Raw genomic sequence first — 22,317 nt, forward strand, 5'->3', positions numbered from 1 at the left:
CTGCGGTGATTAATGCTTTCTACCAGCTGAAAGCTGCAGTCCCCAGTAGGACACATGCAGTGAGGCACTCCAGCTGCTCTGCACGTCCCCAGAAACAGCCCTGTCACCGAGCAAGCTCGTGGCTGCAGCCCCAGAACGGCTGTTCCATGTTGAGAGAGCAGTGGGAAGGAGATCAAAGTTCCATGAGGAGCCAGATGAGCAGCTTTTCTCAAGAGAGCAGAGGACACACTGAAGTGTGTGCTTGTTTGTTTGTGTGAAAGTGTGCTTGTGCTAGGGTTAAGAGGAAGAGGCTATAAAACATGAACGGAGTGTATGGATTTTTCAGTGTGGATATGTCATATCTTTCCCCACTTAAAGACAAAAGCAGCACTGAACTCTTTCCAGCAGTGCACAACACATTTCCACGTCTTTGACTGCACGAGGCAGCAGCCCCAGCCTATTCAAAAGTAGATTCACTTTATTTTTTTAATGAGATGGTTTTCTCTATTAGAATGATGTGAAATGCAGCTTGAAGTTGCAGGAGATCATTCCAGACCTTCACTATTACTGGCTGCAATAGTCTGTGCCTTCATACAGCAAGTCACAGATGACCATATCCCATTTGACCTCTGGAGTGGCAGGATATTACCCCAAAAGAGCAACACCAAGCCAAGAACAAATGCAGGATACTGAGACATACACGGACAGGCTGCAGGGGCTGCCAGGGCCTGGGGGGTTATCTGAAGGAAAGCACAGCTGGAGCTGCTTCCCCCTGCACCCAAAGTGCCCAGGGAAGGGTCTGGCTCCCACTCTACGTCATTTTGCTTTCTCACTCCCCTGTCCAAAGCAGAACCAGTGTTTGAAAGGGAAGGAAACAAATCAACACATAAAATACGAGTTCCTTAAAAAAATGCCTCTTTCTGGATAGCACACAGCTTGCTGAGCCAGCCTCCTCTGTGCCTCAGGCCTTTGGCCAGCCCAGGTTTGGTCCCCTGCCAGAGAAACAGTGAAGTGTGTGTCCACTGTGGCTTTCTCAGAGCAGTGGTGAGTCCGTGGGCTTGGCAGACACCGCCAGCTGCTGAGACTGGCACAGCTTTCGGCCAGTGCTCACCCCACTGCCCACCTCTGCCACACCACCCACCCACCCACCCTGTGCTGCCCCTCGGCCTTGCACCCACACACGTGTGGCTGGAGGAGAGCAACTGGAACTTTATTCTGCACGGGACAATGCTTTTCCCACTCCTCTCAAAGCCTTCCTGTTTTTCTGCTAATCTGGCACTGCAAATGCATTTTAATCATGGCACCTATTCAGATTAGTTTCCTTTTACACATTGATGAATTCCACCTGCTTGGATCTCCCACAAACTCAGGGAGAGAGACTACAGATGTTCACTGAGCACAGAGCCCTGGATCTTGGGTCTTGGATTCCCTGCACTGCATAAACACAACACTTGCATTTCCACCTTTTATGAATGTTTATACACTACACAGACCACAGATAAGCCCACCTGTGCATGCATTCAACCAGCACGTTAAATTCTTGGCAGTGCAGCTGTACTAAATTGTATTTTTTTCTTATTTGGATTACAAGGAATTCACTTTGAACAGACAATGGATCTAAGCTTGAACTTCTCTTGTTTCCACTGATCCCCTTGTATAAAACTGCAAGGCAGATTCTGGCCCTGCAGTACAAAATCCTGAGAGCTGTTCCAGCTCATCCTACTAAGGGTGAAGTCAGTAAGCATGTCCAGAAATAAATAGGTCCTGGAACTTTAAGTAGGTCCAGAAAAAAAAGCTGTGCTATAACTACAGCTCTCTGAGCTGTAACTAGAGAGGGCTTTCTAACTGTTTCAATGAACTGTAGTATATTCATGTAGTCCAAAAAAAGTCTAGACAACTTTTATACTGTCTTTAAAGCATCAGGATTACAGTAGAAAACTGTCAAAAGTTCCTTGGGAACTGAAATGCAGAGTATCCTGTTCTTATCAAGGCGGTATGTTCTGATCAGTGCATTAACATGTTATTTCTGCTGCCTTAAAATAGATATACAGATACATGTTTCTATATACATTTTGTCTTTCCAGCCAGTTTGCCATCTATTTGCAGTATATTTTCAAATACACATTACTTTCTCTAGCATGAAAAGCCAGTGTTGAATCACACACATTTCAGCAGTCTTTTTGGTTTGTATATGAGGATTTATCATCTTTAATTTAGTAAGTTTACAGAACATAGCCAACTGCTTTTCTTTGCTTCCAAATAAAGTATGGAAAGTACAGTCTGTGGGCAAGGGAAGCAGAAGATGAAAAGGCCCATCTGGGTATCTTTTTTTGTTGTTGTTGCAGCTGTTAAAAACTGAAACCCATTCTCTGTCAGAAAAATAAAATTCCATAGTTAATATGAAAAGAATTTTTCATATGTTATTTACATAAAGCATACAGCATATGGCTCTTTCAAACCAAACCTATTTCTGCTGTAGATAAAAACTTCTAGAAGAGCACAATGATAAGCTGTCAGACTAAGGAGCTATGGGTTTATACAATTACATGTGATGTTCTTATTCTTTGACTTCTTACAAGGGCAAAATCATGAAAAATATGCAAAGTGGTCTCCAGATTTAGCATAAGCAGCTGAATTACTGGGGGTGAGGTTACTGTCCCTGTGCATGGGAACTGCCAGGGAAGAGCTGCCACACAAACAACTGAGTGCCTCTGCCTGGCATCAGCACGGGAACAACAAGACTTCTAATAAAAACAAGGTTGTGTTGCAGGACATCATAGACTAACTGAAGGCTTGTGTTTTACTGAGATAAACCTAGGTATCATCTGTAAAAATATGTTGTTTTATATTTTTAGCATAATGAAAGCTTGAACATATTCAAGTGCTGATGTGATTCAGGTTTTAGATCAACTAGAAAAATTGTTTTTTTAGTTTTCAACTAAAAAAATATGTGTTGATTTTGGAGAACAAAGGCTACGATCAGTTAAGTCCAGGATTTATGGTATGCTTCAATGATACTTGTAAACTGCTATCTGCAGTTGATACTTCCATGAAAGGGGTTCCAAAGAGAAATCTTAAATTAAGGAAGAGTACATTTCACATACATGGCATGTTTTCACTTTGTAAATGAATCATAATCAGCTAATCATAAGCAGCTGGACATTTAAGGTAAATATAGCAGCACATACTTCATTATTCACAGCAATTTTAGAAGAGAAGGAAAGCTTTTCAACAAAAGCAAGAAATACAATACTTTGTTAGATATTTAATCCACTTCCACAATTATAACAAACTCTCATTTTCATCATGTGTCTTGATGCTTAAAACTAAATATACTGATCATCTTCACAAAGGAAATTCTGCTGTATAAAGGTACAGAGTCCCTGCAAAGAACAGGGAAAACTAAATATAGATGTAAGACTTTCCTGCAGAGACAGGGACACAGCACGTGTCAACACTTACTGTTCTCACTAAGTCACTACAAAGTGTTTGTTTTCATCTCAGAAAGTAATTTGCATAGTGGAGTTTGCAGATAAAAGATTAATTCTTGAAAGGAGATAAGCACCTGCTTCTGTGCTAAGTCAGCAGAACACGTGTCTACCTTGAACACACCAACTGTGATCAAGTGCAATTATCTCAATAAAACTTTCAAAGTTGAAAGGTATTTTAAAGGAGGGTGGGGGACAAAAATATTGATATCATGTCTAAGACCTCTTACCACATATTTATTACCAACAAAAAATCCTAGCACTGACAAAATCATATAATCATTTAAGTTGGAAAAGACCTCTAAGATCACAAAGCTCAATCATTAACCTGACACTGCCAAGTTTACCACTAACCCACCACTAACCAAGTGTCACATCTAAACATCTTTTAAATTCTTCTAGGGATGGTGACTCCACCACTTCCCTGGGCAGCCTGCTCCAATTCTAGACAACTCTTTCAGTGAAGAAATTTTTCCTAATACTCAACCTGAACTTGCCCTGGTGCAATTTAAGGCCTTTTCCTCTTCTCTATCACTTGTTAAGTGGGGGAAGAGAGTGACCTCCACCTGACTACAGCCTCCTTTCAGGGGAGGGGGAGATAAGGGATAAGGTCTCCCCTGAGCCTTCTTTTCTCCAGGCTAAACAGCCCCAGCTCCCTCAGCTGCTCCTCATCAGACCTGTGCTCCAGACCCTTCCCCAGCTCTGTTGCCCTTCTCTGGACTCACTGCAGCCCCTCAATGTCTTTATTGTAGTGAGAGGCCCGGAACTGGACACAGCACTCAAGGTGTGGCCTCACCAGTGCTGAGTACAGGGGAACAATCCCTGCCCTGGTCCTGCTGGTCACGCTGTTTCTGATATAGGCCAGGATGCTGCTGGCCTCCTTGGCCACCTGGGCACACACTGGCTCATGTTCAGCTGCTGTCAACCAGCACCCCAGCTCCTTTTCCAACCATTCATCTCCAAGCCTGGAGCACTGGATGGGGTTCCTTGCACGGGGTTGTTGTGATCCAAGTGCAGGACCCAGCTCTTGGCCTTGAACCTCATACCACTGGCCTTGGCCCATCCAGATTGTCCAGATCCCTCTGTAGAGCCCTCCTACCTTCCAGAAGATCAATACTCCCAACCAACTTGGTGTCATCAGCAAAGTCACCTTTGCTGCCCTTGATCCCTTGATAAAGATCTCCTTAATAAAGATAATTAAGAGGACTGGTCCCAGTAATGAGTCCTGGCCCCAATACTGAGCCCCAGGGAATACTCCAGGCCTGCCCATCCCGCCAATGTTTTGCCCTGTGAAGACTGCACCCATCCACACCATGGGAATACAGTTTCTGCAGAAGTCCAAGTGTTCCAAAGACAGCTGCTAGGCTGTCATCTCTAAAAGAGACTCTTACACCCCTCAGTCACCCAGGAAAGCAAAGCCTCACCCCACCAATTCTGCTGCTGGTCTGAGACTAGGAATCCCAATCCCCTGGAACAGAGTGAACATCCATGGAAAAGGCTTCACGCTGAACCACGCTGTGGTCACTGCCCAGGGAAGGTGCTGGGGGCATGCCAGGGAAGAAATGACACTAAGCACATGGACTTGAAGGTCAGCAGCAGCTTGGGAAACCACAACAACAAAAGGGACAGAATGTGAACTGGCATGAGAAGATGAGTCCTGCTGCTCAGACCCCCATTTCTTGCAGGCTCAACTGGCAGCACACACGGTACCATCTGTGGTACAAGGCAATCACTGTGTGTTTACATCCCACAATATATTGAAAAGTATTCATAAATGAGCTATGGTTTGGTTGCTGTCATGGAAGATATGCAAATATTCATCTCACAAGTTGTAGGTAGTATTAACAGTATTAACCAGTTTTTAAATTTAAATTTATTTAAATTTTAGATTTACTTATCACTGGAGATTCCAGACTTTAAAAATTTCTGCAAGGCAGGCAGATGTTTTTCCATCCTTCAAGCTTTCCTACCCAATGCGTCCTTGGAGGAGGACAGGAAGACTGCCTGTCATGTCAGCAGTGCTCTGCTGTTGTGGCTGCAGGTGCAGACCAAGCTCTTCAACAAGGGCTATAAGCAAGTATGAGCCAAAAATGACTCCATAAAGAGCTCTGTGAATACTCTCTTTTGTCCTTGGACATCTCAGGATCTCTGTTTTCCAGGCTGAGAGAGGGCTGTGACTATGTGTGGATGCTCACACTGTCCTCTGCCTGCCCTTAGACCATCCTTGCTTTGGTCTGATCTACCTGGGAGCTGGCAGCTGGCAAAGAACTTCTCCTGCTGCAAGTGAATTTTGACCACAGTAGCTAATCTGTCCCACCATGCCCATATGAAGAAGAACTAAGAAAGATCCAGTCTCATGGAAGAAAGTTTTATCTGTTAATATTACCAAGCTCTACATACCTCACCATACTAGAAATGGGCTTTTCTACAGCTGAGAAATGTGTTCTGTGCACCTTTGAGTCCCTGCCTTTATTGTATGTGCATCACCAAACTTACAACTCTTCCCACAATATTTGTTCCTATATTCTGGATGAAGGCCATCAGTGTTCACAAATGCCGAGTAACTACCAGCAACTACAATCCTGACACCAGCCTTCAAGAAATGCACAATGCATAATTCCCTGCTACTTATGGGGGGTTTACTCCATATTACAGGTGGTACCAATACACAGGAAAGGAAATCTGGGTCCTATTTGTGAAAATGGTGCTTTGTGGTTTATGATTTCACAGAATCACAGAATATTCTGAGTTGGAAGGGACCCACAAGAATTATTGAGTCCAACTCTTTAGTGAGTGGCCCATATGGGGATCAAACCCACAACTTTGCATTATTAGCATCATGCTCTAACCAGCTGAGCTAATCTCAGTGATTTGTGTGGGCCAGTGAGATTTTGGCAGGAAGCAATTCAGCACTTAAGTACATTTCATCATTTTCATGCATGGTAGGGGAAATGTGTATCATTACATATGTCCAAAGAGATCAGGAAGATTATTATAAAATGAGAATTTGATGCTTTTGCAGCATTTATACAATTCCTCTTAAACCACTGTTTTCCTTTTTAAAATTAGCATCGGTGTTTGTTTCCTGTGTGAAACCTGGTTTGTGTCTGACCAATTAAAGTGAAGAAAAATGTGTCAGGAAGTCATTTTGAATACGGTGCCTCAGCTGCAGAATAGAGCCTCTCTGAGTAATTGTCAGTAATTGTCAGTAAAAAGTCAGTATTAGTAAAAAGACAATGTGTAATTTGGTTGTGGCTGGAAAATTACTACTGAAATTGGCAACTTGATGCAACTATTTCTATTACTTTCCATCACATTAAGTGCGGTAATAAATACTTCATAAAAATAATACAGCAACTTTTAATTTATTCCATATTGTGGATATCAAACAATACTCCTAGAAAAAGATTCCTTTTAGGACAGGAGATGTTTTATTCTCCACTCCTGTTCAGTCAAGAGTCTTTTTGTGGTTCTGCCACGAAGGATGCCAATTAGTGTCAAGTAACATTTTGGTACTGCTGATGAGAGACAAAACAAAGGAAGCACAGTATGGTGAAATGAATTTATGGTACTAAGACACAGAAAAATAGCTTTCTTTTGTTTTTTAATTTGATTGAGAACTCTAAGATGGGTGGGAGGGTGTTGGGGAGAGAATACCTCCCCTGCTGTTTTACAGTTTATATCCCTAATTCTGTACTGGAAGTTCTCATTTTGAGCTCCCTCCTTAGAGGAAGCCAGCATTACAAGAACCTTCAATGTGAACAGATCATATCCAGTTGCTAAGATGATTCCCAAACCCGATCTGTGTGAATTCTGCCAGTACTTTCATCAATACTTCATCAATACCTAGACAAATCATTGCAGTGAAATGAATGAAATCTCCTTTCACAAAGGAGAAAGTGTGCACACAGCATGTTCACTCAAAAAAGATAAATCTCAAGGACACCATTCAGTTTGACTTTATTTCCATCGTTCCTATCGATAAGTCCTTGTGAAATTCCCACACAGTTATGTTTTTTATTAAAAACTGGGTGAGGAAGCTGACAGACCTTGCAGCAATGACCTGGTATGGACAAGTGAGAAGACCACTTCCTCAGCAATCAACTACTTCCCAGAACCCTGTCTTTACCTCATGAGTTTCAAATCTCTTACCAAGAGGGTACATGCTCTTGACTCCAAGAAAATGAACAGGTAGGGAATAAACCTGCAGAATGACCAGGGCTATCCACAGAGGAGCAGGACCAGTGTCACTCAGGAATGACCCCTGAAACCTGGCTTGACAGGCAAAGTTATTTTCCTGCAAACGTGCCCTGCTGAACACTTCCCTTAGTTAATGAAACAATGGTTGATCTGCAAGAAAAGCCACATCCTGACTTTCTCAGCTCTGCAAAGATTTCAGTAGCTAAGAAAACTCAGCTTTGCACCAAATGTTAAGTCCTAACTTTATTTTCCCTGCAAAAACGTCTGTATCAGCATAAATCTCACCTCTACTTTTTTTTTTTTTTTTTTTGTAAGTGTTGTGGTTTGGGACCCCAGGACAGTAAATAAAGTTTACCACATATGTAATACACAGAAAATGTTCAGGTAAAAATAGGAATGAAATCATTGCTGCTGTAAAGAAGAGGGGTGGCATACCTTTCCTGTCCATCAAGCTCTGAGCAGTTGGCATCCTATAAATCATAGGAAGCACAGGAGTAATTATAGAACTGAAAGCTGATCACAGTAAACATTCAGAAGTAGCTCCTAGTAATTGCAAGTTAACGTGAACATGATTAGAGCCATGACAGAACTGTGCAGGCCACTTACATGTCCATTTTTCTCTGTTTATTAAAACTAGATTTTCTTGCAAAGTAACAAGCAACCTAATCAATCTAGCACCTTGTGTACTAACAGCTGCCTCATATCATCAGTTTGTTCTCTGTCAGAATTAGGTTTGATGCAACACTTGGACCACCAGGATCTAATTATTTTCCATTGTGCACTAAGTAATGTAGGCAACAACTTCTGCCATTCTGTTGTCATCTCCTGGCACCCCTTCACTACTCCCAGAAGCACTGTCGCTTCTATGGTGGGAAATGTCTGCTCACAGAAGGGCAACGTGAGAACAGATAATGACAACATGTAAAATGGGGTTTCCTGCCAGAGGTGTTAATTTCTTCACCCTTGGGGCAGTAGAGAGAGAAAACTCTTGTCTCCTCCACCCTTAACAGAAGGAGCTTCTTGGTGAAGGTGTACCTGCCAGACACATTATACTGGATCATGAAGAAATATTTGATTCCTGCCTCAAAGAAGTTACACCACCAGGACAAATACAGTAACATTTCAACCAAAAGTGACATCCTCTTTCTTGCCCAAACATACTAGAACAACTCTGTCACATGACCAAGAGGAAAAGCTGCTTTTCTGGCATCAGACTATGCTCTGTTCTGCTTACAAGTAGGGAGATACACAGACCCTGAAATTTTCATCCTGCATACAGAATTTAGCTTGTTTACGGCTCTAATCCCTGTTTGATCCTTACAAATCTATCTACCCCAATAACACACATTGGAGATAGCAAGTTCTACAAGTTAATTACTACGAGTGTAGAAGTACTGATTTTCATCCACATCCTTAAATTGTTATTATACAGTTTCAAATTCCAGCCATATTTTGCATTTGAGGAAGCATTTTCAGCTTCCTGCTGAAAATACAATGCACCCTTGAAAAAGCCACCCTTTTACTAAATAAAGTTACTTAGACTCCTATCTGAAATCATTTAGAGCCTAAATGTACTGTGATCAGGAAGACCAGGGCCCCTCCACGTGATTTGAGTTGAAGAAGGTGCTGCAGCAGTTTTTACTGCCTGCAGTGGTTTCTCACCGTGCTGGATGATGCCGTGCTCCAGCAGCCTGCGGCCGAGCTGCTCCGCTTCGCTCCGCGTCGACGCCTCGCCCTCCTGGATCAGCCACTCGATGAACTCCGACGCCACAAAGGTCCGCTCGTACTTCACTCCTTCCTCCTCCCTGGCCTGCAGAAGGCTGTTTTCAGAACTCATCAGCCTGGTGTGGTGGGGGGGAAAAGTTCGTACGGAAAATTTCTTCAGAAAAGCTGTTCCAGATCTATTCTGGCAAATCTCATTTATATCAAGCAAACATATCTGAAGCTTTCACTGACTTACTAAATCTTTCCTCAAGCTGTCAATCTACTTAGGAAGTGAATTAAAACTGCTTAGTCAAGAAATTTAGGCTTTATATCCCTCTGTGAAGTTAATGCTTTCTTGTTTTTTCCCCTAAAAGAATATTAGATTTTTAGTTTTTGCATTTTCCCTATTTAGTGTTTAACATTCTCTAAAAGTTACTGTATAATAAGCTTAGAAAAAAAAATAGCCTAAAAGCACCAGAATGTGACTAATGTGTTCAAAGCTTCCTAATTCGTATTTACCGTTAGCAGGACTATGCCCCAAAGTAATTTAGATGACTTTGAAAATTCTCTCCATAAGCTTTAAAACAGCTGCAGAAAAATTCAAGAGGAGGAAAAAAGGTAGTTCTGTGGTTTGGGGGCAGATAAATACTGTGCATCCAAATTTTGGTGATGCAACTGCAGTCAGCAAGTTGCACATGAACCTGAACACATTTTAACATTTGAAGCTCACAGTTCCCTGCCTCAGCTGGCTCTGTGTAACACCAGTCAGAGGAACATCATGAGATGTCCCTAAATCTCCTAGCAACTGGCATGTGAGTAGTTGAAGAATACCAATAAAATTCTTCTCTATTCAAAATACCTATGCAAACGACACAGTCTTAAAAAAAAACCCCAACAAAACCCTCACTATTTTGTCAATACAAAAGCCAATTCGAAAGTTTGAGTAAGAAGGCATTTTTAAAGAAGAAATGAGAATAGTTTCTTTGTAATACACTTTTTAGGGGGGAGACTGAGCACCACAGAATCCTTATTAACCTCATTTTTTTCATAACTATTTTATTTATTATAGGCTAATAATAGGACTAGTGGTAAGACTTTCAGAGTAACAGCTCAAGAATGGAAAGGTTATTTTTGCCATGTAAGAGTAACAGGTCCCCTCCCTTACCAACTGTTTTGAAATAAGGGCACATCTGAATTACAACAGGCATATTCTGGAAGTGCTTAATCTTTGCCCTTCTGATAAAGGAATTGAAATTCAAGTAAATCCATACATGAGCCATCTGCTTCTTAAACTGACAGCACGTCCAGAGATTATGGAATATAACTTCCCATCCTTTGGGAAGCATCAGAAAAATCTGTGCCACAGGAACACAGAGAGAACTTTCATTTGAAATTACAGTGATGAGGTTTGAAAGGGTCCAACTTCTGTTAGTTCACCTAAAAGACTCTTCTCTTGACTTTAATGAGCACTAACCTGAGGCCTGAACCTACTGAATCTGACAAGCAGGTAGCAGATGATCAAACCAGGCAAAGGCTGCCCAGCCACAGCTGTGTGTCAGTGTAGCACACTGAACTGCTCATGTAGTGTCACTGCCAGCACCTCGTAGCTGAGCAAGAACTGAGAAAGTCAAAATTAGCTGAAGACAACGTATTAACTCCAGAACTCTTGCAGACTTTACTCTATTTTTAATATTTTAATTTACAAGTGTCTTGTCCCACACTCACCACAGCTAATACAGACCTACCATGCTCCAAGGGACTATCTTTAAAGGTGTCTCATTCACCAGGCTTTTTCCCCCCCAGAAAAAAAAGGCAAACCCAAGCTTGTATCTTTTCATACCATCTGCTGCAAGGTTACCCAGAACTGGTTACCCAGGCTCTGCAGGCATCAAATAAAAAATCCTTAGGATTATGTTAATTATTCTTGATGAGTCTATAATTAGTTGACCGCCTCACTGAAATTGCAGATAGAAAGGTCCTTGAAAAGGCAGTGCTAATGGTTATATTTTTACAGACACAGAAAAGAAATCTGGAAAAATATCAAGTGGAAAAACACTCAGTTTGAGATTTCACAACCTTCTGCATAAGCCCAGAATAGCTCTGCAAGGGATTCGGACTTGTGAACAAACAGACAAGACAAATTCCCAGTTTAAGAAGCCCAGACACAGCAATCCATAGACTTACATCACTCACTAAAGTAAATCACTGTAACTCCATGGCTGTCAACAAAACAGTACCAATTTACATCAATCAAAAACCTGGCCTTTCATTAGGCAGAACTGGAAACTTCCTCTTACTCCTTCATTTTCTCCTTGTTCCAAAAAAACATGAGGCTATTAACGTCAAAATGTACTATTTGCTAAAACTGGTGCTGCACTGCATTGAAGCAATGTATTTAGCCAAACACTGAAATTCAAATTCCTTTTTAAAAGAAATCTTTAACCTTGTTTTTATCAAAATAACTGCACCAGAGGTTAAAAGCAACTCAACCACTGATGAGTTAAACTGAAAGTGGTTCCAAGAATGCAGTCTCAAAACTATCTGAAAGATTTCCTGAAATTAAAACCATAAATCTGCACTTCTTTCACTGTGAAATCTGGTTCAAAAACCTCAGTTGATGTCAGCATCATGAAATGACGTATAGCTCCTATACATGACTGCACCAGAAACAACAATCTTGTGTGCCTGACCAAACCCTACTGAGAATTGCAAACATCATAAAAATAGGATGCCTGCACAACTTGATTTTTTTTTAAAGCTACAATAGGTCTGTGCTGGATTTATATAAGATTTGCAGGGAGAGTTTTGTTCGATGTTTATCTCATTCAACCTATCTGGTCAGTCCTATAGAGCTTGAAAGCTGATACCAACCTTAAATTTTATTAACTATTCAACAATTTCAGACAAGACTGTAGGAAATCCAGTAGTTTTCACCTCTAGTTATAAACCTGCACCTCAAACTATGTTCACAGAAAGGATTACCAAAGTTTGCAACAATGTGCAGGGAATCTGAACTGATTCACGATTTTCAGTGCAAATGAAGGGAGAATACAATCAGAGACTGATTTTAAATCTTCTAATCCCACAGGCAGAGCCACCGAAGCTGCCTGCAGTGGGTGAGGGGGATAAAGCACAAGGGAAGGAGAGTTCAAGTTTCGAGGAGCTTTTGGAGAAGCAGAAGACAGATGGGAAGGGGAGCTCCTCAGCAGAGGGGCAGTCCTCATGTTCCCACGTCCCAGGGCAGAGAACAAGGCATTTACCCAAAACCTGTCTGAATGTAAGGACCCTGCCTGAGACATCCATGCCTCTTCCCATGGAACAACCTGCTGATCCTCCTCAAGCATTTTGTTCATTTTACCCGCTGAGGGTACAAATCTGCATGGGCTGGTGTTGGGTAATGTCTGCAACTTTGGCAAGCACAAACTATGCTGGCTTCTGAACCTAGTGGTACTCCAGCCCTAATGCAAAGAGTGGGAAAGAGCAGGAAATAATTATAATGTCTATCTTAAATTAGCAAAGCCTATTGAAGATCAGCAAACTCTACAAAATCAGACACAGATTTTTGGAATGTGTTGGATTTGGATAGACTTCCTTTGGCATAGCTGCATTTCTCTTGCAATCAGGCCCATAGGAATTTTGATAAACAAGTTGAATATGCTGGTAAATGACTTCATGTTTGTGCCCAAATACTTTTCTCTGGTTGCTGCCATTTAGTAATTAGTTTAATAGCACTGAATTAATATTTTCTTTCTCAGGACTATCAGCAAACTGATACAACAGATATATTTCACAATCACACATTTCATTGCAGAACTCTTCCTGAATTTCAGCACTCAATTTTGATTTTAAAGTGTATCCAATGTAGTTGTGAAGGTGTTGCTAATAAATGTGCATGGGCAAGGGTACTAACAAAATTTGAAATTTCTGCACAGGGGATTTGCTAAAATAAACAAAGTGAAGGCCAGGTATGCCTTCTTATCTCCCATGAATCTAAAATACTTCCGATGATCCATGGAGAATTTTGACTACCTTTGACTGTCACATACTGGTTTTGAAATGACAGATATTTTTAATTTATACTATATTTAGCACTCAGGGCTGGTTTTAAAAGTTTCTGAACCCTTCAGTTACGTTGCCTAGGAGCAAGCACCTCACAAGGACGCAGTTATATTTAGATACAGGTGCTGCTTTTGGCATTAACTCCTTTGCCAAGATGGGAACACTCTCTACAGTTATGAATATTTTTCTGTTGCACAGTGTTAGACAAACTGAATCACAGACATTGGTTTGGGGATAGTTCTCCATTCAGAGAAATGGTGATGGAAGTAGACACTGGTAGAACAGAGCTCTTTCTGCTATTGCTCCTTTCATGCAGAAGACTGACATCAGCCTTGCCAACAGAAAATTGTTTTTCTTTTGGATAATTGAAATGGAAATATAGACTAAAAAAAAGCACTGCAGACACTCTAATCTGCTTTTCAGAGTATGGGTCAGGCCTGTAGACACTGCATGTTTACTGAGTCTAAAGAGCAAATGCTGTGCTTAGTAAGGCACAGAAGAGTTTGAAGGTGGCTGATTCATTTCACCTGTCCCAGTGTATAGAATGGAGGATTTTCTCCAGTGATGCATTTTCTTATGTCTTATACAATTTATTATATTTTCACTTTAAATAGTCACAGTCACTGTGTCTTGGGGAATTTTATATGATGGGTGTAACAAAAGGAGTGGCATTTACAAGTATTAGTTTATATTTTGGGTTCACTGCTCTTTCACCAAATTGACCTTCAGAGCTGGCTAACCTTGAAAATAATATTTATTATCAGCTTTTAAAATTGGGAGTTTCCTGAGTGCTTTCTTCTCAGAAGGAAACTAATTTCCATCATCAGGAAAACACAGCATCTCTCCTGGCTGTTGCACAGTCCTGCTCCAAGCAAGCAGGAGAGTGGGTGGTATTCAGTCTAGAGCAATACCTCACACTTTTTGGTAAATAACACATCACAACTTTTGCATTCATTTAAAGCATATGGCAACATGCATTTTCTTCTCTCTGCTTGAAAGTACCATGTTAAAATCTCTACATCCTGAATAAAAATGGCTTTAATTTTATATTAGGAAGTATGGTTAAGATTCCTAGTTACTTCATGGAAGTAATCCAGTGGAGTATTTGGTATCTCAGCATAATAATCTGTTTAAAGTCATGATTTGATGCTCTTGGTTGGGTTGGTGCTTTTTTTGAAATTAGTTTTAACATAACTTTTCTGATTTTGAAACTTTACAGACTGAACACTGAAGAGTCATCTTTCCTATGATTTAAAATTGTACCTCCCCGTGAAGCTGTAGATATGGAGTCTCCACAGACATGTAGTTGCTTGCTGAATGCATTTTGATGTACTTTTTAAATTATGCTTTTACATATCAAATGATGCTGTAATTATTTGAATTATTTTGACAAATAATTCTGTAATTATTTTTACAGAATTGATTTCAAGGGCTTCAATTCACACTGAATTCTCATATAGGATGTATTTACAATCTAGGGCATCAGATTTTAAACAAAGTGCCTCAAGGGATTGTGGTAGAAAAGCAAAAGAAAAATAGGAGAAGGAAGGACTCCCAACTGAAGTAATGGAATTTCCCAGACCCACTCCTACATGAATTGAAAGCCTCTGATGATTCAAAAATAGGTTAACAAGTATCATTTGCCTCACATTGCACTATTATCAACTTATCATGAATACTGAATGCAACATACTTCTCATACAGTCTTTGTCCTCTCATGAACACCTTCACCTCATTGTCCAGGGGAAACGTCCCATCATCTTTTCTGAAGCGGTAGAACAGTTTGACATCCTTGAATTCTTTATGCTCATCACAGACTGAAACAGACAATAATTAAACAAACAAAAAAAATCGTCACATACATATTAAGTAACTGAGGACCCATTTAGCAGGTACCACTGCTGAGCTTCAAAGCAAGCACAGAATAGAGTCTAACCCCCTATACTTCTCAGCACACAACTTTACTCCATTCTTATGAAAGGCTGGAGAAAACTCTCAGAGAGGTAAGCAAATTTCTTGGTCAGAGGGAGATGTTTCCATCAATTTTGTGAGTATTACTGCAAACATAAAGAGCAAAAACACATCTATCCACTACATATCCAGAAAATCTTTTGATGAAAACAGTCTGTTGGCTTGTTTAAACGGCCACCAGAGTAGAATGCCCAATAATTTAAGGTTTGCCAAACCTGACATTATTCATATCAGTCAGCAGTGCTGTAGAGGAAACCTGAGACGTCCTAAGGAAACTGTTAAAACCAAAGCCTTCTGCCTTCTTAAACTGTCTCAATTGCTCTGCCATGCCAGACAGCAAATGGTAGGGACAACATGAGCACATTGAGAAATGCCAGATTAGGTTTGTAAAACAGCAGCAGAACAGAGTCCTATCAAGGGTATAAACTGATGGGAAAGCTGTCCCAAGCAAGCTGCTCCTAACACAGTTGTCAACCCACATACATGGGGGACTTTCTGCACCAGAGAAGCAGGAACTGGTGTCCCTTTCACTTGACATGGGACTTGAAAGAATGTTCTAAGCATCCTGCAGAACCTGATAGAACCTCTCTGAATTTACCTGCCCAAGCTCACTTCACAAAGTATTTTCTTAGAGTGCAATACATGAATATTTTCAAGGAACACCTGTTCCATTTCTAATATACACACACACATATATAAAAATTTCTTCTACAGTTTGCAATTGGATGGTAGGGAAGAAAATGCTTGAAGGTTGTTAGAGCTTTCAACAAGCATTCAGCAATAAAACATCTATTGCTCAATTAAATTAAGTCACTCAGGCATCCATGCAACTCTTCACTGACATTTTCTCAATAGAGGATTAAGTAGACAGATTTGAATACCCTATAATTACTTTATTCTTTAACTATCTACTTTAAATCCCAGTTTCCATAACAACCCAAAATTTTCATTTAATAGCCAAGCAGAAGCTGTAGAAGTGGCACTCATTCAATATGTGCATTTCTGACTTTAATTAAGGTGGTGTTAACGTACTGCAGACAGCAGCAGCATTGCTGCACATTCAATGACCTCTGCAGAAAGTCAACATTCGTCTGTTTGTAGTCACTCAGTTTTCTCTTAAAAACGAAACAAATGGTACATTTGCTGGTTTGAAATGGGTAATACTATAGGCTTGAAATTGAGGTCTTTGCTCATGTGCTTCCCAGCCCCTTTGTGCCCCAAAAGGCAACTAAATGCTACCAGTGAGTTGGAAGTCTTTTCATCAGCATGAATTGTTATTCAAGAAGCTGAAAGAAACAGATCTCAAATAGACAACAAGTTTAGGAGAAAATTAATCAGGGCACAGTCAGACCACTAACTTTCTTGCAGCTGTACCAGCACTAATGTTTGTGCAGCTGCTGTGAGGGCCAGGGCCAGGGAACTAATCCACGTGAGAAAAATGATCTTTTTTTTTTTGCTGGCTGATTTTTCAGATGTGTTTTTCAGCTGGAGAAGTGCGCTCTTAGGAGCAGGGAAATGACGGCAGCAGGGAGAGGGGGACACGATCCAGCTGGGGCTGCTCTGGAGACAGGGAAGCAGCATCAGTCTCCAGTAAGATCCCCCCTGCCATGGGGAACATCACACCTCACCTCTTCAGGCTCTCATCTCCCTCAGGACACAGGTGAACTTGCACAGCAGCACAGTTCAAGAGAGATGCTCCATTTCTGGCAGGAAAAGGATCCTACCTGTCCTCTACTTGGCTGAAGAGCAAGAATGGGATTTCCCTTTGTCTCACAACAGTCAATAAATTTAGCTTAGAACATTTTAGCAGGTGACACTGCACTTACCATGGTGGATAATGCTGTGATCCATTAATTTCTGCACCAGTTTGATGGCTGTCTCCCTGTCGGAGGCCTCTTTGTGGTCGATCAGCCAGTCAATCAGCTCTTTGGCAACGAAGCAGTTTGGGTACGTCTTGAGGTGGTGTCGCCGGTCCTTGATGACCTTTTCTTCATGCAGTCGGAGCCTGGGGGTCAAATCACCTTGTAAATATCATTTGCAAAGAGCCTCTGTAACAGCAAGATGGGGATGAAAGCACGGCAGTGGCACCCAGGCCCTGCTCACTGGATGGGCTTTGCAGGTGTTGGGCAGAAATGTCACACATCCAGTGCTGGCATCTCACAACCAGGGAACCCACAGCAGCAGTTTATTACAGCTTTAAATCCCATAATTGGAAAAACTTGTTTTCTCCTCAGTGGAAAAGTTTAAAAAACTGAAGAACAGCACAGCATATTAAGTCCATTAAAATACTTCCTGCAGGTCAATTAAACTGTCAATAATTTGGAATTAATTTCCCCACGTTACCACTAATATGTTCCATACTATTTTATAGTATCACTGCTGTAGTTTTTTTTTTTAATCTCATTAGTTTTTACAGCTGTAGCTTCTCCTTTGGTTGGGTAACTGCATTTTACCTCCAACTGCACAACAAGGATAGTATTTATGATTTAAAATTCAGGTGTGAAGCTGCTCTGACACAATGTAATCTACCATTAAAAAGTTGCCTCCTACTCCAAATAAAGGAAACTGATTTCTCGCTTAGGCATCTGTTGACAAATGCTCTTGGTTTGCAAAATCTCCTTCATCATCCTGGAAGCAAGTTGGTTGAGATGCTTGTGTCAGAATACAAGATCGTGATCAGAACAATACAGTGAGGTTATGAGTTCTGCATCTTTATGTTTAGTCATTTTTTTCCAAAGAAAGAAGATAAGCAACATTAGCAATAAATTAGCAGATAGAGGGTTTTAAATATGTTTGAAGTTTTGATGCTTTCTTGTTCCATTTTAATGAATCATATCAGAAAATCTGGTTTTGTCATGTCTACGCCACAGTTCTGAGGAAAGCACAGAAACTGCAGTGCTTGGGCTCCTATCACAAACAGAAACACTGCTGCTCATTTCCAAGTGGCCAGGGTCCTACCCTGTAAACACTCCCTGACTGCAAAGAGTCCCGAGTAATGCTATAAAAATTGTAGGTGGTACAAGGGTAACAGCACAGAAGAGTGTTAACATGAGCCTCAAGCAGCACAGAGCAGGAGTATGAGAAATCTTCCTCTCACTGAAATTCCAGTATGGAACAATAATTTCTCTCTAAAATCATAAAAGGGGAAAATATTTGGCTGAAATCAATGAAGGTAATATTATTAGGGCATCAGAGAAGACTTAACGTAGGCTTCTACCTAAAAATAGTAGCAAAGCAATGCTTTGTTCTGCAGCATTTATCCTTGAAGTACACTGGATTTGCCAATCTGGGATGTGAATTTAAAACTAGATTTGCAAACATCATTTTAAAAAAGGCAAGACTTTTATATTAAAAATACTGATAAATCAGATTAGTATTCTGGAAAGAAATGCTGGTAAATATCTCACAGATTGTGAAATTCTCTGAGCTAAAATACTTTTGCTTAAAGCGTATTTTCCTGATGTGCTCTAACAGCTGCCACTAAGCTTAGAAAGAAAAGCATCCACAGTTTTAATTATAGAACATGCAATTAACAGTATGTCTGATGGAGCTTTACAATTAAAATACATTCAAGGTTTTATTAATGCTCATCTGGTCTTATGTCACACAATAACCTGCAATAACAAAACCAGAAAAAGAGTGTATAAAACAAAGGTAGACAGCTCAATCCAGCTTTCAGTCAGCAGTGTAAGTCTAAATGAATGAAGTTCATCTGATACAAGGGGGAAAATGCCTTCCCCAAAATTCTTTGTCCACATGTTGCATAGGAGTATACTAGGACTGGTCTGACATTTCACAAACAAGTCAGTAGTCAGGAGCCCCACAAATGAGCATTTATGTCTTAAATTTCAACTGCAGGCTTTCCTGTAGTTGCTAGGTTTATCAATTTTTCAATTCCTCTGTTATGTCAAAAGACACAGGTTGCCACTACAATCTTTTTCCTCACTCAGAGAAAGGATCTCTCTGTATACCTTTTTGTCCATATTTATAAAATTCATAGATATTTCATGATTGGAATTATTTCTACTCGCTAAAGTGGATCCAAATTTGTTAAGAGGATACAAAATCATTAAGTCAAAGAAAACACGACTACATAACCCTTAATGAATCTGAATTTCCACGGGAATGTGGGAATTTCTTCTACAGTCTGTACCAATTATGTCCATACTGACTTATGTCCAGGCTTATTCATTTGGAATAACAAACACAGAAGGAATTCAGATTTTCTCTTTGGTGGTGTACACTGTTCTCTTTGTCAAGACTCCGTCACCTCTACAAAGCTTCTAAAAATCAAACTCTATGGAGGAGAAGTTGCTCAATAAATTGACACTGTACCTAGTGTAAACTACAAATATAGAAGCCTCAGGTAAAGTTATTGAGTATATATTGCAGTGTGCCAATCAAAAGTTCAGGCAGGAATTCAAAAAATGTGTCTGTGCTGAGAAGTATTTGTCAGAAGCCAAATCAAATGAATAAAAAGGAATAAAATGTACCAGTGAATACAATTATACGCTGGAACCAATGCTCAAGTGAAGTGGTAAATTCTTTATCCCTTGGCACTGAGAAGCAAGCTTCTCACCCCAAGTCCTTGATGTTTTCCCTTAAGTAATGTTAATCGCTTTATGTCAGCTAGTCTGCATGATGACTGGAAAAGACCTAACTTGACATCAAACACAATCTTCTCACTAGAAGAAGTTTTTCTCAAGAGCTGCTCAGGAAAATTAGCTGACAAACCCTCACCAGTTTGAGAGGAAAGTGGGAGAAGACAGGCAAACAACAAGGGGTGATAGAGGGACACCTTGATTCAACAAGCCTTTGAAATATTGACCCACTTTCTGCAACTTAATACATTAACACCAGAAACAATTTTGTGTGTACCACTGCCTCACCCATATATAATTTCATATATCATTCAATATTATCTGCCAGATTTTGCATGTCAGACCACAGTCTGCCCTACCTGAGTAAAACGTGAGCAAGATCCAGAGCATTTGAGCAACTGCCTGTGAAGGTTAACAGGCATATGCAAGCCTTTAATATTTACAAATTCATATCCATGGCCCTTACTCAGGCTTACAACAAATAAAAGCTGTATTTGCAAGCAGGCATGCCAGATTAATTTTCTTAGGGGTTTGTCTAAACAGGAGTTGCTCCTAATTGACAATCTGTAGGGACTCTTGCTCAAAACAGAAGTGCCTTCCTCCTACACAGCATGGAACAAAACAGCTTGGAAGACACTGCTCCTGCTTTGCAGTAAATGGGTTCAGAGCTTTCTGGAACAATGTTTTTTGTTGAGATGCCGTTAGACACTTTCATGATAATGGAAAAATTTAAATTTTTTTCTAGAAATGAAGAATCAGTCACTAACTTGGGATGAAATTGCTCTTGAAGCTACATGAAACTTGCATTTCGGTTTTCACCAACCGGGGCATTTTTATTTCCACCAGGGACATTGTGCATTCTGAAGTTCCTTGCCTCTTTTGTGAACCAGTGCGTGAGGATTTATGAGACAGTGCCTGCACAATTAGCTTTCCTTTTCAACCCCAGAAAAGGCCAACATGCTGGATGAATACAGTAAGAATATCATTACCTAAACCACAGTCCAAATATCTCACCCAGCTACTTCCTCTCTATTAAGTCTAGTAGTTTGTGATTGGCTAACATAGATCGTACAAACCATTATCCAATCTTGAGTTCTATGAGTGAAAAGAAAATTTAAAAATCCTCTTCCTGGTAATTTTCTGAATAATGATCTGCCAGTTCCTACATAGTCCCTATGTTTATCCCAGCAAGGCTCAAAAAATGTGCAAGGAACAGGTTGGTCACCGACACTCTAAACAGACAACATGGTATTAAGACTTTAATAATGTGCTCTACTCTTTCACCTCTTTCAGCCTTCCTGACACAATCACACACACATGAAATGTGCATATAATGGAATCACAGAATCGTAGAGACACAAACACTTTTGGCTGAAAAGGACCATCTAGTCCAACATGAGCAGGGACATCTTCCATCATGTCAGGGTGCTCAGAGTCCCTCCATGCTGACCTTCAGTGTTTCCAGGGACAGGGCATCTGTCACTTCTCTGAGCCACCTGTTCCAGTATTTCACCACCTTCATTGCAAAAAATTTCTTCCTTATATCTAGTCTGAATTTACCTCTTTTAATTTAAACCATTACCCCTGTCTTATTGCAACAGGCCCCACTAAAAAGTTGGGCCCCATCATTCTTCCAAGCCCCCTTTAAGTATGGGAAGGCCACAATAAGGTCTCTCCCCCAGGCTGCAGAGCCCCAACACTCTCAGTCTGTTTCTGTTTTCACAAGGGGTGCTCTATCTCTCCAATCATCTTCAGGGTTCTTCTCTGGACCTGCTCCAACAGGTCCATGTCTTTCCTGTGCTGAGGACCCCACAGCTGGACACAGCACTCCAGGTGGGGTCCCACCAGAGTGAAGTAGATCCAATTCCCTCAACCTGCTGTCCACAAGGCTTTGGATGAAACAATTTTTTTTTTTAATGGAAGAACAAAACACCAGTGAAGGGATCATTTAAAATAGAAATCCCTATCAAAATTTACTAATTATTGAACAATACACACTGATGATGTAATTAGTCATGGCACAATGCACATCCTGCCTCAGCGTGCTCTACTGCTGCTGAGGAGTTCTGGCATGCTCATGGGTTACTGCTGGGTTACACCCTGCATACACCCTTGGTTACAGTCACTATCCCAGACTGAGCACTGCCAGGCAGCATTCACTGAACTACTACAATTTTATCAAATTTGGGTAAACTGAACAAAACTGTAGATCCCTTGAAAATTAGCAGCTATATGCAGAGGCAAAGCCCTGCAGGTGGTTTCTGCCATCTTAATATTCTTTCACAAGTTTCATGTATATACAGAACTTCTGTAAG

At 40.7% G+C, this 22,317-nt stretch overlaps 1 protein-coding gene across 2 annotated transcripts in view; it reads right to left on the reverse strand.

Annotated features, from left to right (window-relative positions):
- Window positions 1-22,317, reverse strand: part of DEPTOR (DEP domain containing MTOR interacting protein) — a 77,557-nt gene that overhangs the window by 34,860 nt on the left and 20,380 nt on the right. For both annotated transcript variants that reach the window (XM_063420117.1, XM_063420042.1), the window contains exons 3-5: window positions 17,228-17,406; window positions 15,124-15,247; window positions 9,330-9,508 (exon numbers count right to left, since the gene is read on the reverse strand). In XM_063420117.1, coding sequence (XP_063276187.1) covers window positions 9,330-9,508; window positions 15,124-15,247; window positions 17,228-17,406 — 482 coding nt within the window. The remainder of the gene's footprint in view (window positions 1-9,329; window positions 9,509-15,123; window positions 15,248-17,227; window positions 17,407-22,317) is intronic.

Source organism: Prinia subflava, chromosome 1, assembly GCF_021018805.1.
Source record: "Prinia subflava isolate CZ2003 ecotype Zambia chromosome 1, Cam_Psub_1.2, whole genome shotgun sequence".
NCBI lineage: Eukaryota > Metazoa > Chordata > Aves > Passeriformes > Cisticolidae > Prinia > Prinia subflava.